Consider the following 16,802-nt stretch of genomic DNA (forward strand, 5'->3'; position numbering starts at 1 on the left):
AGGGGGCAGATTGCCCAGAGAGGGTGTGGAGTCTCCTTCGCTGGAGATATTCAAAAGCCATCTGGATGTGATCCTGGGAAATATGCTCTAGAGGACCCTGCTTGAGTAGGGAGGTTGGACTAGATGATCTCCAGAGGTCCCTTCCAACCTCAACCATTCTGTGATTCTGTAACAGTCCCTTTCAAGAACATTTGATTGAGCTGGCAGTCTCTAGGACTGGTTCAGTCACTGCAGACATGTTTATGCCTTTGGCAGGAGTGAAGGAAAAGCAGGGAGATTTTATTGCTTGTCAAGAGTTTCCCCCTCAAGCTATTACTCACACCACACTGGATGAATATTCAGTAGGAACTTTCTCAAGCTCTAATTAACAGCAATCATAAGGGCTCTCAGGGACTCACCAGCTTAGTGAACGTGGTCACATCTCCCTCTTTCGGCTGCTACAGGACACTAACAGCCTGGAGTCAGGAAAATTTATTTTTTCTGCTTAGTGGTCTGTCCTTGCTATTATTTAGCTATGGGGACTGTGTACATTTCTGTGGATGGATTATCAATGTGATCGGAAGTGTAACAGCATAGCCCTGAAGAATTGTTCCCAGAGGAGAAGGTTAGTGGTGATTGTGGGTTTTTTGTGCATGCCACAGACGTTTGGATAGAGGGAAAGAATGGCTTTTACAAAGATGGATTAGAGTCAGCACTAGGTGCATGCGATATATTGCTTCCTGGGTCCTTGCTTGAAAACAATGAAGCAGCTTACGTAAGCCAGCCAAGCCCGAGGATCTCCACCACAGCTGCTGTGTGGGTAGCAACTCTTCCTTCTCCCCCCAGCCCTCCAAACACACACACTTTGTCAATAGAAATCTGCTGGTGACTGGTACCCATTAGTCTGTGTTTGAACACGATTTGCTGCATTTTGGGCACTACTGGAATGTAAATGAAAATATATGCCATACCCTGAACAGCACAACCAGGGAAACCCTGATTTCTGTGTGAATTCATGCCCTATTTCGCTTAGCCTTTGGGCTCCATCATACCTAGAGTAACCCCAGCTGCTCCCCTGTCCCATCAGGCGCGCTGCTTTCTCCTAATTCCTGCCGCCACTGCCAGTGCCCCGACCCACCTGGACGGGCAGAAGCCAGCGTGTCCCCTTCTCCCTCTCCCCCGGCCAGCTGCTGCTTTGCAAGGCGCTCCCAGCAGCACGAGGCCGAGATCCACCGTGGCCCGCTTCAGCGCTGCGTACCCATGCTGTGCGTGCCCGCGCTGGCGAGCCGGGCACCCCTCGCCACCCTTGGCTCTGCGCAGGCGAGCCCCTCGGGCGGTGGGGTGCTGCACACCAGCTACTGTCTGCTGTGGTTGCGCTGCTCCACCTCTCACAAGAGACAGTGTGAAACACAGCTCTGTAATTCCTATTCCCTTGCAGTTACATGGCAAATGCTGTAGCAGAAATTTGCGGCGTTGCCTTGCCCTCAGCCCCCCACCTGCAGCTTTACTGACGCTGGCAGCTTATATGTTAACAGAAGAAGCAAGCATATGACGTGGGCAAGAAACTGCTCCCTCAGGGACTATGTGTGCAAAGACTTTGTTTCAATAGGCTGTGCTCAGCACAGTATTGCTCCAATAGGATGTGGGCTGTATCTCACGTCCCCTAACTGTGTAGCTGCAACCAAAAGATTGTATTAGTGCATTGCTTGAGCCAGGCTACCACCTCTTTTTCCAGGGGTGTCAGTTTTGTTTTCTATCAGAGAACCTGATGCATTGCTTCAGCTCCGAGGTGGCTATCGCCCGCAGGAAAAACACAGCCATTTCCTTGCTGGTGCCCTAGGCAGCCTTTTCCCAGATGGTGTACGTGTGAATCCGGGACCCAGCGCCTTCAGGGTGTGCATCCCTCTGCCCCCAAGCCCCCTTCCCGATCCTGCCGGCGGCCGTCGTGTTTGCTTTGAATTGTACCGGGTGCCCAGAAGGGCTTCGCCTGCCTCCTCCCCACGGCCTGGCGGGGACCCAGCGGAGGTGGGAGCAGCAGGACGCGGGAGGCCTTGGGGGATGCGGCGGGTTTAGGTGAGCGTGTTCGTTAGCTGGGACTGCTCAGCTCCGCCAGAGCATCAGCAGGAGGGATCAGCCCCCGGCCCCGCTGCTGTTCTTTTCCCAAGACGTTCCCAGGCCGAAGCGTTAGAGCGGAAGTTACCAAATAGGTCTCCAGGGGTGTAAAGTGCTAATTTAAACTGCATTTATTTTTAAATGGATTGAGTAAATTTGAAGCTAGGGTCGTAAGATATACAAACCTCAAGAAATCAACATAAGGACATGAACAGGAAACCTGGCTAGCCACACTCACAACGGCAAGGATCGCTGTAAACCTGCCCCTACTTAGTAGACACCATCCTGCCCTAATGTTCAATTATCGCACCCTCCCTTACAACCGCAGAGCCGCTGCCTGTGTGCAGAGCACCCCGTGCGCTCATCAGATGCTGGAGCCTGGAGTTTCCTGTCCCGTGCGGCTTAGTGCGCTCGACTGTCCGGGTGTTGCCTTGCAGCCCGTCAGAAAACATCCTCAGTTCCTCTCAGTCCTCTTCTCCCCAGGCGTTTGGCACTGAGATGCCGTTATTTGTGTTTGGTTACAGGGTCCCTGCCCTCTCGGTGCCCTCCTCACGTGGCTCTCCACGACCTTGCCCCTCCGTACAGCACGTTGCCTTCCCCCATCGCTCCCCGCTAGGGCTGGGGAGCCCGTCATGCAAACCTGCCTGGTGGGCAAGGGGCCACTCGGTTCTGGTCACACAGAAGATAAATTTTGTTTTTTCATTTCTATAGACATGAGACCTCTAAGAGGCCTCTAAAAAAAATTGAGAGGCAGAAAAGGGAGCTGCTGAGTGGGATGTTATCAGTCAGGCCCGGCAGGCGGGGAGCCGCCAGCGTGGCTTGGCCCTCGTCGGCCCAGGTTGGCAACGTGGCAGGAGGAAACATCTGGGCCTGCATCCGGTGACGTGGCCCAAGGGGAGGTGGGGACCAGAGCGACTCCGCTGTGCAGCCTGCCCTGCGCCGCCTGCCCCCGTCCGGGCAACGCCAGGAGGCATGTCTCGAGCAGCGGCAGGCCTCTGCAGCCCCCGCCGCCTGGAGGGGCCCATGGCTGCACATGGAGCAAGCTCCAGGGGGGAAACGGGCTTTTGGTGCCACTGGGAGTGCACGGACCCGTTCTCCCATCACGTGTCACCAGCCGTGTTCGCGCCGAGAGGTGGCTCGGGGTCTGCTCGCCCGGCGGGCTGGCGGCAGCCGGGGGCTCGGGGCCGTGCTGCGGCGGTGCCCGGCGAGGGGCCCCGGCGTGGGCAGAGCCTCTGGGGAAGCCGGCCCGGCTGCGTCCGTCCTGCCGCACAGCCGCTCTGTCGCTCTGCTCCCTGAGCCGGTGGCATCATCCCTTGCACTAGCACGAAGAAACCACCAGGCTGATTTCTATGGGGCTGCAAACCTCGTGGTCCAGCTCCTCACCGGCAGGGATAGTCTGATGTTAAAAATAAGCACAGGGGTATGGGACTGAGGGGTCCCATGTGATGCTGAGCTCCTCTTTTACCATGGAGATGCTGTGGAGCCTCGATAGGACAGTTTTGCAAATGGAAACACAGTATAAAAAGACCCTGGATGGGGGTCTTAACACGGCAGTGCCTTGCAGGTGACGGGCCGAGCCGGGACGGTGGCAGAGGGAACAGCAAGGCCCGCTGACAGGGTGTACGTGCCAGCTCGCTTCAGCCAGCAAGGACGCTGGTGTGCCATCACGCCCGGCTGTCCCGCTGGAAAGCACAGGCGCATGTTCGGCCCCCCCGCGCAGCACCATGCAGGTGCTCCCGCCCCAGGGCGCTGGGCAGGCAGGGGAAGGCGCCGGCAACGACAAACGCTGCTTCACATCTCCGAGACAGGGTTAACCATCCTCGCAGGGCGCTCGAAATGCTGGAATTCGCCAGACGTTTTCTTTGGACATTGTCGTGTTATATCTGGACAGAAACCCAGGAGCGCAATTGAACTGAGCACAGTACATCGGGCTGCTGTGCCAAGGAAACTTTGCCCGCTGTTAGGCCCACCGCCTGCTTTACAAACAGAAAGGCTGCTTGTCCTGATTTGCAGCCATCCAGAAAAAGAGAAGGAAGGTGCCTTGCTCAGGGTCATGGAGAAAACTGGGGCAGGGCCAGGAGGGGGCTGGCGGTCTCCCAGGCTCCAACCTAATGACTTAACCTCCATGTGTCCCTTCCACGCGTCTCCGGCATGAGGCCTCACTGGTTATGAGCAGCGAAGCAAAGAGCAAAACATACTGCATAAAATCCTGGCGCCTGGAGGCACCTAATGGACCTCACCCAAGGAGACTGTGCTATAGGCCAGATTCAAAATAGTCATAATAACGGATGCTATACACAATGCATAAGCTGTGCCCAGGCGGTATTTAGCACCGCCAGGCTCTCCCCTGTCCTAGCTATGGTATACAAAAAGTCTCAGGCCACTTCCATGGAGATTCAGCTCCGGAGCAGTTCCTGGGAGCAGCCAGAAGATTTAAACACTTCTGGGATGTCACTATCCAGTTTCGAAATGATCTTGTAAATAGGTTTTTTCCAGGAGGGGTCGGAGTCCTTGCCTGCCCTGACGGCGCTGAAGAACTCCTGCAGCGTCAGGCTGGCCACCTCCAGGAAGCGCGCGGGGACCTGCGGAGAGACGGTGGCAGTGGGAGGCCGTGGGCAGGAGGCCACAGCAGCGGCTGCCCTACCGAGAGAGCGGACCCTCCGGCTCCTCCTCGCTGAGGCAGCTCCTGGGCTGCCCTGTGCCAGGCGCCCCCTCCCTGCCTTCCCTGTCCCGCTGCCACCCCAGCCTTCTCTCGCCAACATGCGAGGACACTTGCGACCAGCTGCACTCTGCATGCCTTGTCTTCACGCAGTTGCTTTCCCACGTGGCGGTTCCCAGCCACCGCGCACTTCGCTCCCACAGGCTCCCTCTCGGGCATCTGCCCAGGTTCTCCTGCACGGGGGGCCCGCTCTAAGGTCCTTTGAGCTCTTGTCCCTGAGCGCATTTCTCAGTGGGAACATGAGATGCATCTCAATTACCCACTCCAGTTTCAGAGGACCAGAAGATCCTAGGTTGCCCCAGAGTGCCTGGGCACTTGCCAGATCCCTGCCCTCAGACGCTGCCTTCAGGAGAGCCTACAGGCTTTGCAGAGGGATTCAGCCTGCAGGAATGACCAGTCACCCCTGAATTGTGGTCACTGCAGAAAGGAACCCTCCCTCCAAACCCAGAAAATTAGAGACCGTCATCAGTAGAGTGTCACAGGACACTAGGAAATCCTCATATTGCTTTTGGGACACATCCCACCTGCTCATCCCACCTACATCCACTGCTCAGCAAGGTGCAGACCAAGGGCCTGACCCTTCCTGAAGCATGGAGTTTGCCTTGCAGGTACCATACAGTGGATCCAGGCAGCCCCCTTGTGTTCCTGGCTACTGTGAGGAACAAGCCACAGTTACCAGATACTATGCTCTTTTTGTGCCCTAAAATCATTAAAAGCAGCTCTAAAAGAGAAAGGAACTAGTTACAACCATGAAGCTGACACCAGTTGGACACCCCTTTCCTCTCTCATCTCTGTGGTTTTGGCCAGAAGTACTCGCCTTGGCTGCTCCTTCCCCAGATTAGGGTGCTGAAGGCTGCCCCGTTCCCCGCGAGTGACCTGGCTCACCTGGGATCTCCCCTGCAACTGCCCCTTCTCACCTCAAAGTCATTTCCCTTGTTATAGTGCATGTTGAGTGCGCGGAAGAGCTCCGAGTCCCGAGAGACCCTCAGGACCTTTGCGTCGGCAACACCCTCCAGCAGGGCTTGCCGGGCAAACTTCTCCACCTGGATGTAGTAGAACTCGCGGAAGTTGCTGAACCACTTGATAAGCTGGGAAGTGATGCAGCGGCTGAACTGCGACAGGGTGGAGACCAGGAGAACAAGCATTACATGAGCCCCTCTTCCCACTGGGCTCTGGCATAAGAAACCGCAAAAAAAAAAAAAAACCACTTTGCAAAGAAAATGAACATTGAAATCCCACCCCCCAAGGTAGGAAAGATCTCATCCCAGGTTCTCTTGCACCACATCCCTCCTCCAGGCTGCTGCACCTCCTGCTCAAATGAGGAATGACAGGCAGAAATTGAATATTCATCCCACAATGCAGAAGGAAAGACTGTACCTGTGAGTGTTTTTTTTTCTGCTGGAAGCCCGAAATGCAGCAGTGGACTGACAAGACTTTGACCTAAGCAAGGCAGGCCGCCAGGAGAGGGCTGCAGAATTGCCCACAAGCGGAGGGAGGTTGTCCCCAGATGCATGTGCCATAAACGAAGGCCAGGGATTTGAGCCTAGCAAATGCCCCTCTAGCCAAGCCCCAAGCCCAGCGCATGGGAACCTCTGTGCAGTGCGACTGGTGGGGCTAGCAAAAACGCGCAGGACGCTCCTCCTGTTGAACACGTTCAGTGTCCTTTGCACCCCTGTGTTTGCAGCCACACAGACACTTCAGCAAAGAGAGGAATTAACCACCCACACAGGGATGCAAAAGCACCACCCAGGGCACCGACAGTGGGGGGTCTGTGGTGCCTCTCCCAGCTGAGATACAGATCCACCTCCCTGCAGCAGGGAGGTATGAACACGGCAGCCTGCTTTAATCCCAACGCCTCGATAACACAGCAGTGAAGACTTGGCAGCCCAGCTTCGCCACAGGCCCCATAAGCCTGCTGGGGCCCTGAGCACCTCCCAGGGCAGCCCACGCTGCAATCTGAGCCTTCCCAGTCCCACCGGTGTGGGGCAGAGGGTGGGAGAGCCCCCTTGGCCCTGTGCGCTCCCCGGCCGCCTGGGCTGGTGCACCGCTGCGCGGGAGCCGCTCCCGCTCGGGAGCCCGGCTCGGCAGCAGCCCCGCACAAAGCAGTTTTACCTGCACGTCAAGGAAGTAGGTTTTCAGCAGCGTGGAACTGGGGTAGCGGGTGAAGAAAAACATCAACTTGGCCTTCTTCAGGTGGCCAGGGGTCAGCGCCTCCTGGATGTATCTCAGAGTCAAGGAAAAATCTCCTCGAGGCCTGTTAGGCTGGCAGAAGGCTGCGTGTCCCTGAGCGTTGGCCCTGGACACTTGCTTTTTACCTGTGATAACTGGTTTAACCACTGCCTCGTAACGAGCATGGAGCAGCGTCACCCCCAGCCCCAGCGGTAGGAAACGCTGCTCATTTCAGCATCCCGGGGAAGCTGCGGCCCATCGCCATACTTCCTGGGCTCACGGAAACAGGGATTTCTGCTCCCGGAGTAGGATGATGGGTCCACCGTGATGTCCCAAAAATAGGCCTGGGTGCTCCTGACGTCTATGACATGCTATTTTGTAGCATTTAACCACCCCGAAGAGTATCAATGCCCCTCCACAGTTCAGGACCCCTTTACTACCTGCCCCTTTCCAGCCCCCTGTAGAGCAGGGGTGCTTTGGCCTCGGGAAGGAGACCAGCAGAGCCTGTGCTGAGCTGTGGTCCTGGAGGGAGCTTCACCACCCCTCCGGGCTCCTGGGCACTCCACCACACTTGTTTGCCGTGGGTGAACAGAGGACGTCGGCCTCCACCGGCCCCGGGCTGCAGTCAGCCCTGTGGGGAGGTGAGCCGGGACCGGGGGAGCAGCACTGGCTGGGCACACTGTGGCTGGCAGAAATGTCAGGGGATCTGGCAGGCAAACCAGGCAAGCTGGCTGGCCAAGCCACATCCTGGTGAGCCGGTAGGAGGAACCAGGCAGTGAACTGAGCCCAAGGACCCCACACCCTGGCCCTTGAGAAGGACTCAGGTCTGAAACGCATGGACACTGCCAAGCAAGACCCTTCCCGACCCTGCATGAAAGAGGGTTGGATATCTGTCCTCTCCCAGGAGCCCCCACAGACATTTGTGCCAGCCATAGGTATCCCCCACTGTCCTCATTCAAGAGCAGCTGCCAGCATCTCCCAGCCCCCAAAGGATATATGGATGGAGGTGAAGGGCGCCCCGTCCATCGCAGGCTGCAGCTCCCCACAGCCTGCCCTGGCAGCCGGCAGCAGCGCCAGGCCTTCCACGTCGGCAGGGCTCAGGGGCAGGGGATACTGCTGCTGTCTCATGACCGACGACCTGAGTTTGACGGTTCCCCAGTGCAAGTCGAGGGGCTCCTGAGGACCCCGGTCCACAGCAGAGGGGCTCCCACGAGAGGTGCTGCCCCAGGGACTGTGCTGGCCATAACCCAGCAGCTGGCTGAGGAGCTGGTTGTCCTGAACAGGGGCCATCGTGCCCAGCGGATAACCAATGCTGGGTACCTGACAGGGTTTTCTCGCCCCTCTTGAACTGACAGGACAAGTGTGAAAGTCTGAGCTCTTCTCCAAAGCTCCTGACAGAGCCTCAGCCTGGGTTCCCCCCAGTGAATTCAGCACATCCTGGGTGAGAGGCTTAGGAAGCGGTTTTCTGCATTTCCCAGAAGCAAAATACTCTCTCCTGGCCCCTTCCCCTGGCACCGGGAGACTGCAGTGCCACTGCAGGAGGTGGCCAGCTGCCTTCAGCCACATGGTCTTCAGAACAGAGTCCACCGCCCGAGAGGCTGCCCCAGCAAGCTCGTGCTTCAGCATCTCCGAGAGCTCCCTGGCCTCCGAGGGCAGGCCGCCCGCATTGCCGGCATCTTCCTCCTCCTCTGATGCTTCGTGCCCTGCCATCTCTGGGACACTCCTCCAAAAAGGCACTGTGAGAGGGTCACTGGCTGCAGTGGCACTGTCCTTGCCTGATCTGCCTCCAGGCTTTCCACACAGTAGATGTGCTTTCTCCATCCCTTCCTGGGCGCGGACAGCATCTCCGGGGTCACAGACCTGGAAGAACTTCTCCTGGAGCTGCCTTAGCTGCTGCTCTAAAAAGCGGAGCTGCGCCTTCAGCTGCTGGCAGCCCTGTGCCTGGGGGCTGCCAGCACCAGGGGCTGCCCACTGGGCCGCCCCGTCGCTTTGCTGCTGCTGGGGCACCCTTGGCTTCCTCTTGTTCTCCCGTGGCGTCTCGCAGCCCTTCTGCGTGTCAGCTCTCTCCCTGCTGGTGTCACACGACAGGGGGTTCGGTGGGAGGCTCATGCCTTGGATGATGCTCTCCACCCTGGCCCGCTTGGCTCGTAGGTGCTCATTGGAGATCTGGTCTCTGTCACTGGCACAGGGCAGGGGAGCAGGGGCACAGGGCTGGGGCAGAGCCAGGGCTTGCACTCCTTCTGCAGGAGACACACCATCCCCATAGTCCTGGGGCAGGTCCGCCGCCTGGGAGGAAGGGAAAAGGAGGTGAGGATCCAGGCCCCTGCTAATCATTGTGTGGCTGAGGAGCTGTGATATCAGGGACACTCTGGAGGAAGGCAACAAAGAGTCTCTTTGGAAACAGGGCTCCTTTTTCAGCCCCTGGCCATGCCCTGAAGTGGCATGGTCTCCGTCCTGTTCAGAGGCAGTCCTGTCACCCATCATGTCCTCTTTATCTCTGGAAACTGGAGAGCTGACCCACAGCAAGGTCGGGATCATTCCATTGAGGGCCTGAGGGACTGGCAGGCTTCCTGGGCAGTTGATGTTTCTGCTGGCTAGAGGTGGGGAGCTGAAGAAAGAGCAAGAAATGACAGCCAGCAGAACTAGTACAGCAGCTCTCCACACACATGGCAGGAAATTTTCCTCCCAGATTCCCAGGGCATCTCTGCTCACCTGCAAAATCTATTTCACCAGGGAATGACACGCAGAAATCTCCAGTCACTGCAAAACATGCGAGCAGACTGTCAGATGTACAATCGTTGATGGTGCCTGGAGTTCATATTAAGTGGTTTGGGCCCTGGAAGTGCTCAACAGCAAGGACTTCTCACATAGCCAGCTGCGCCCAGGGCAGTGGCGCTGCCTACAGCAATCTCAGCATCAGAAGCGGTCCTTCTGGAGGGGTTAGAGCTCCATCTTGCTGCACCTCAGCTAGACCTTCTCCATAAACACTACATTAGTATTAAAATACAATATGTCTCATCTGTCCCAGGAAACAGGAGCCTAGGGAGCGCACACAAGGCAAGTAAGTGCTAAGGGAGGTGAGCAGAAGGGAGATCACCTTCAGCTAGACCTCCCTGTGGGCTTATGGACTCCAGGACAGGGATGGTGAGCACCAGACAGAGCCTGCTTCCTCACACACCTGGGCAAAGTATTTTTAGGTGCTCCTGGGGGCTGGCAGGATGCCCAGCTGCCGTGCACAGGGAGCTCCCTTGCTGAAAGTGAGCACCCAGAGGCTCAGAGCACAGCAGTCACTGTCTAAGAGCTGAAAGGGGAGATGTGGCTCCTGGCCCCTCTGCATCCAGGGCATCCCTCAGCTCCTGCACAGCAGCAAAGGGACCTGGTGTCTGCGAGCATGAGCCCTCCTCTCCTGGGGTTTGGCCACGCAGACCCTGCTGCACTGAGCACTCCTCCATGACATGTCTGCAGCAGACGGTCCCATGGGAAAGTGTGATGTGACCTGCCACTGGGACGTTCAGGCTAACACAGCATGGTGTGCTCCTCAGTGGTTGTTAAAATACAAAATAAAAGGCATGGGGCCGGGGGATTACCAAGGAGGAGAATAAACTACAGAGCCAGCAGCCAGGGCTTGGGAATTGTCAGGATGACTCCTGGCAGTGATCCACCCGCTCTGCTTTCTCGCTCTGGCAGCTTTGCAGGAGTAAAAACTCGTAAACTGGGCAATTATGGCATAACTATCCCCGTGGGATGTTTCTTCCTCAACCATATTAATTAGTGGTAGCTTTGCATCCTTGAAGAGGGTGGTTTATGTCTTTTCCAGACATCTTTAAGCCACCTCTAATATCTGAGACTCTTTTCTGATGTCTGATACTTTTCAACACTATTAGTCTCCTATCCCCATGATTATCTCCTTCACAATGAGTCCCACAGGCACGAACTACACAGTGCAGAAAATGTGCTTCCATTCATTGGTTTTCAGCAGGTTTTTTTTGGAACAGCCCCTTATTCCAGGCAGGTGTTCGTGAGTGTAGCCCTACCTTTTCTAAACTGTGTATCATTCTTTATCATCCCAGCACAGACCCTCAGATTTGTCTCCTCCAAAAGTTATATAGTCCTGTCATTTCAGTATCATATAGACCACTGTCTTTCCCCCCTTCTCTGTCATATCTCTCTGAATCCCCGCTGCTTCTGCTCCATCCTTTGCAGAGACAGTGCAGAAAACTGTCCCCACCCTGGAGAAAGGGTACTGTTTATTTAAATCTCTTTTTTTAACACAGCCTCACACATTTCATATTCCTTTTAACCACTACTTCACTATGACCACCAGTTTTACTGAGCAGTCTGTCGCAGATACTTTGATCCCTTCTGCTGCCTCCCGCAAGATCTGCAGTAACAAGGGTGATCTTCCCCTGCGCGGCAATGCCCAGCTCCAAGGGTAATCATCCCTGGTAATGCCCAGCACCACCACTCCCTTGTTCGAGGGTGTTTAAGCCTTCCTGCCACGGAATTGCTGAACTGCTTCAGCTGAATTGCTTCAGCCAGCTCTAGTCTTGACGAACCAAGTATTTTTTGTGCTTCAACATTTGTTGCTCTCTTGCGTTGGCTCCCCTCCCGACCATTCAGATTTCAATTTCCTAACAGTCTCTTGTGAGGGACTTTTTACAAAGTGTATCAGTTATTTTGCTGACCCTCAGGAAGTGCAATGGCTTAGCAGGTTTTTCAAAAAGCCTGCCAGATTTCCCATCCTACTCTGGTCAGCTAGCTGTTTCCTTGTCCCAGCTGTGCCACTCGGTTTACCTGCGGGCAGAGTGCAGCTGGGATGGCTGCAGGTCTCAGGATCACTCCCCTCGGCTGCACTCCGCTGCTCTAGTCCATCAGCTGCTTTCAATAAAGCCATACAGCAAAAGCAATGTATTTATATATTTCATCCATTCTTAAGCCTTTCCACATGGCTGGGGCACAAGACAGCTGATCCCAGGGCCTCACTTTTTGACGTAGCAGTTAGTGACAAACACCTTTTTTGGCAGTTTGCTCTTTCACAGTTCCTCATCTCGTCTGTGTTCAAGAGCAAAGGCAGGGAGCTTACCAGCTCCTTACCCTGAAGCTCTCTAGCCCCAGAAGCCAAGGCCATACGTTCTTCAAAAATACAAGAGATTGAGAGCGGGCAGTAAGCTCTAGACTTGGCTAAGGCTCCCAGCACCAGCTTTTTTCAGGTAACCTGAGCTGCTGCCTCCCCACAGAAATTTGGAGAGTGGGAGCAGAGCTGCTGGTCCCAGGCCATCCCGACCCCCTCGAGAGGCTCTGGAGGCCTCTCTGCTGCAGGTCGCCTCGGCTTCCCCCCACCACCTCCCCCAGCGCCCAGGGCATGGGAAGCCCCTGGCTGGAGGGCAGCAGGGGTGCGTAAGGCTTCAGGAGGGCAGTGAAGGCAAGGGCTTCCTGGCAGCACCCTGCCAGCGTTCATGGTAACGCCTGGCAGATCAGGAGCTAGACAGAGCCTGCCAGAGTGTGTTGCCCCCAGAGGTCCTGCCCCAGGCAAGCTGCTCCCACTGACAGAGCCCTTTCCCCACTGAGTCAGCAGTCGTGCGCTTTGATCTATACTCTCATTACCAACCTTCACCAGTGTTATCTTCCAAAATGCTAAAAAGAAGCCTAAGCTCCTCTTAACTGAAGGAACAGACCAAGGAACAAAATGAAGCTACTCAGAAAAGAAGTCAAGCACGTCCTCTCGGAAAGGGGATCCACCCTGTATGGGCTCCCCAGTTGCTTCTCAGCAGGAGTCATGCGCTGGTCAGCCTGCCTCCCCCCAAGCGCTGCAAATCCTCCCCTCTGAGAGCTGCTAGATCCCCTCCATTTTCAGCAAAAAGCTACCAGGACCCAAGTTGCCTCACATCTCTCTGCCCCAACAGGACACGGCACTCACCTGGGCTCTCCTGGGTGCAGCAGACACGGCGCCCCGCAGGCGCCGGGTCCTGGGCGCTGCAGGGTGTGCTGAGGGATGCAGGATGCCCCAGCGCCAGCCCGGCATCGCCTCCCTCTGCGCTCAGGTCCTTTAAAGAGGGAGTGGGGAGGCTGGAGGCAGCCAACCGGCTGGGAACGACTTCTGAATATGCAGATGGCAGTCCAGGAGGTCAGGTTCAGTGCAGAGGTCCAGACACCTTCCCCACTGCTCCCGCTCTGCCATCTCCCAGGTTTATAGACACCAGAGCAGCTCCTCAGATCGTGCAGATGAGCTCTGGTGTCAGAGCTGCTGGCGGAGGCCAGCAGGCAGGGGTGCCGGGTGCTGAGCTGGCCCTCGGACCTGGGCCACAGCAGGAGACTGCGGGCATGGGCCTGCAGAGCTGCACAGGATGGTGGGCACGTGTCTCTTTCCAGCCAGGCTTGCTCAGCCCCTCGGTTCCCCACATCTGCTGTAACACTTTCCCACTCCAAAGCAGGGCGGCGCTCACTGTCAGGCTGCGCTGCACTCCCCAGGGTGATGCCTTCCCTGCTCCTGCGGTTACCTTGCTCTGCAAGCACTCAGAGAGCTGGAGGCTCAGCCATGCTGGGCAACATGGAGACTGGTGAACATGGCCCTGGGGCCTAGAGAAGAGGCAAGTCCCTGGACGAGAGATCTGGCCAGCCGCACTCATGTTCCCCTGCAGTGCTGCCCTATGAGACCCACTCTGGGAGGGATAGGAGGCACTGAGCACCATCTTGAGAGGGTTGAGAAGCTCGAATTTGGCCTGGAAACCCCACCCAGAACCCAGGATGGCAAACTAAAGGTGCCCAGGCATTTGTAACGTCCCCACACACAGAGACCTGGATGCATTTTGGCTGGCCAGTACCTGTGGTCTGTGATGTAGGCAACAGTTGGAAAATGGAACAATGTAGGAAAATTAGCAAAATTTAGTGTCTTATTTATTGCATAGTACTTTATAAACATTCTACAGCCATGAGAGCTGGCAGCTCTCTCAGCTGATAAGTTCAGGTCCTGACCTCAGCCCTGGGAATAATCTGTCTGCCCCAGGGGCATGTTTACATGTTACATGCTGGATACATGGGGTGGGTGGAATCTGCCTGGAGCGAGACAAAATCTAGCTGCTCATGCCGTTCCTAATTCTTTCTCTAATTCGCCTCCACATACTTAATAAACACAGTGATGTTTGTTTTATTCATTTGGTAGGCAGGAGGCTGTGGTTAAAAGTAGTTGACATCTGGTGGTCTTGTTCAAGGATATTAGCCCTCAAAAGACAGATCACAGAGAAATTCCTGGCAGAGAGCCTTTCTGGCTCAGTTGCCTTTTTTTCAAGCAGTCAGCACATCTTCAAAGCCTCAGAGATTACCTCCTATTGATTTTTCCTCAACCTATTTTTTTTTTAATCATTCCAAGGATATTCGTTACAAATTTACATCAGAAGACTATTTTGAAGGTCATAGTATACAATTCAGATATTAAGCAATGGCTAAATTCAGGATGCTTGCATAACCTCAGCTTGGCTCCTTGAGAGACGCCTGGTGGCCAGACAGCCTTTTATGACTATCCCAGGCTTAATTCTCAGCTTCTGCAATAGGTTCTTTGGGTTTTCTTTCAGCGATGATTTCCCATCTGGAACTAGGCAGAAAGCAGAAGGTAGCTCAGGGATTCTGAAACCTTTCAACACGTGGACCACACCTGAGGAATGGGGCTCTCTTGTGGACTTGTTTCCCTGTTTGCAATTCTGAGATGACCTGCCTGCCCATTTCCAAACATGTAATATCTCACTTGCTGATGCTTACAGCAATATCATCAAGATTAACAAGCCTGATCCTGGGATTTTTCAAGGTAAGCAAGAAGACCACCAGCATAGCCTTCCTGCAGCAATCTAACTTACAGTTAGAGTCAAGGAAGAGCATATGAAACCACATCCTTTCGTAATAGGTAGGTCCATTTAAATACCAGGAGTCAGTTAGACAACATAGCTGAATTATCAAATGCCTTGCAGTTGTCAAAAGGAGGTGGTCCTTTCAAAGGCAGCTTAAAGCATATCAGCTTAACTGTAATGTGAAACCGCACCCTAAGTCAGCATGGCTGCTTGCGAAGAGGGCAATGCAGCATTTCGTAGGACAGTGCCACATAAAGGTACTGGCAACTAAGGCATAAGGCCTAACCGAACCACGTACCTATCCCCTGGCTCAGCATGGGGGTGTGAAAGATATCTTGGGTTTGATTCATTAGGAAGTCTCTATGGTAATTTTGTATATTGAATTCAACAGGAGAATAATTTACTGTAGCAGTCTCTGCAGGTGGAAACATATATATCGTTTCAGGGGTTGACACTGGGGCTGATACTTTTCTTCATCAATGGGCTTTGCAATCTTGTCAGATTTTTGGACGACACCAAACTGGGGAAGGCAGTTAAGAGGCTACCATTTGGAGGGGTCTCAGCAGCCTGGAGCAATGGGCCAACAGGATCCTCTCAAAGTGTAAGAAAGAAACTACAAAGTCCTGGGTCACTCCTGGGCTGTGGACTGGCTGGCTCGGGAGCAGTTCTGCAGCAAAGGACCTGAGATCCCTGGGGGACAACAATTTAAACATAGGACAGCAGTGTGCCCTCACAGCAGTGACTGCTAATAGCATGCTCAGTTGCATCAGAAGTGTAACCAGCTGGTTGAAGGAAGTGATTATTCCCTCTATTCAGCGCTTGTGAGACCACATCTGGACCACTGTGCCCAGTTTTGGGACCCCAGTACAAGAGATATTAACACACTGGAAGAGCCCAGCAAACGGTCAATAAACAGGGGCTAGGGCACCTAATGTAGGAAAGGAAGCTTAAGGAAGCAGGGATTGTTATCCAGGAGAAAAGGCAGCCCAGGCAGGCTGTAACTGGTGTCTTCAACTACCTAATGCATACTTATGGAGAAGACGGAGTCAGACTTTTCTCCAAAGCGCGCAGGAAAAAGATGAGAGACAGGATTAACAAGCCACAGTAAGGGATACTCTGACTGGATGTAAAGGGGTGTTTTGTTTGTTTGATTTTGTTTTTTTTTTTTTCCCAATGAGATTCATCAAACCCCAGAACAGGGTCCCTGGGAAGTCACATAATCTCCATCTGTAGAGATTTCCAAAACTCAGCTTGCTGAGACTGTGAGCAGCCTGCTCTTAACTTTGAAGGTGGCCCTGCTCTGAGCTGGGGTTGGACTACAGCTCACTAGAGGCCCTGACCCACCGTGCTCACCCTGTGTTCTTGTCTTGCCTGGAGCTCAATGGGCCACAGCAAGAGCTGATCTCTGTTCCAGCGTCTAAACCAGTGGTCACGAGTTCTGGCCAGTCTCCAGCCTAGCTCGGCGCATGACCCAGAGCTGTGACTCCCTGTTTCCTCATGTGTAGAACAAAAGTAATATTTGAGATTTTTTTGACGCCTAAATGCAACCACCGCCCTTCAGCCCTCTGAGGTCTCCTCCAAGCGTGTGTCATCTCCTGGCTTCCCCTGCAGACAGCCTACAGGCATGAAACTCATGGACCCTCCTCCACCAGCACCAGGGTCCCCAGGGCCACCCCACCGCAGCTGGGGTGCCAGCAAGGGTTCCTCCGCAGAAGCCATGAGCGCTAATGAGTGCTAATGGCTAATTAGCTAGTTCAGGAAGCACTGTGGGTCACCACTCCCAGGGCTTTGGTGGGGCAGAGACCCACAGCAGGGACACGGCCCCCCGGCCACGCTGCGCGGGGGCCATCGCCATGCCCAGGCCCGTCCCAGCCCCTTGGCCTAGTCCAGCCCCACGGCCCCATCCCCGGGTCCGTCCGGTGGCCCAGGCCGTGCCCCCCAACCCGTCCCCACGCCGTCCCCGCCCCACGGCCGGGCCCCAGAGC

The 16,802-nt window shown here is 55.1% G+C and overlaps 1 protein-coding gene across 1 annotated transcript; it reads right to left on the minus strand.

Annotated features, from left to right (window-relative positions):
• Positions 1 to 3,859: 3,859 nt before the first annotated feature.
• PROX2 (prospero homeobox 2) lies at positions 3,860 to 16,751 on the minus strand. Its single transcript, XM_068944112.1, has 6 exons — positions 12,897 to 16,751; positions 9,692 to 9,739; positions 7,949 to 9,587; positions 6,923 to 7,150; positions 5,728 to 5,922; positions 3,860 to 4,673 (listed from the first exon to the last, which is right to left on the minus strand). Exons 3-6 carry the CDS (start codon positions 9,515 to 9,517, stop codon positions 4,488 to 4,490), a joined length of 2,178 nt encoding a protein of 725 aa, XP_068800213.1. The 5' UTR covers positions 9,518 to 9,587; positions 9,692 to 9,739; positions 12,897 to 16,751; the 3' UTR covers positions 3,860 to 4,487.
• Positions 16,752 to 16,802: the final 51 nt, after the last annotated feature.

This window comes from Struthio camelus, chromosome 5, assembly GCF_040807025.1.
Source record: "Struthio camelus isolate bStrCam1 chromosome 5, bStrCam1.hap1, whole genome shotgun sequence".
Classification (NCBI taxonomy): domain Eukaryota; kingdom Metazoa; phylum Chordata; class Aves; order Struthioniformes; family Struthionidae; genus Struthio; species Struthio camelus.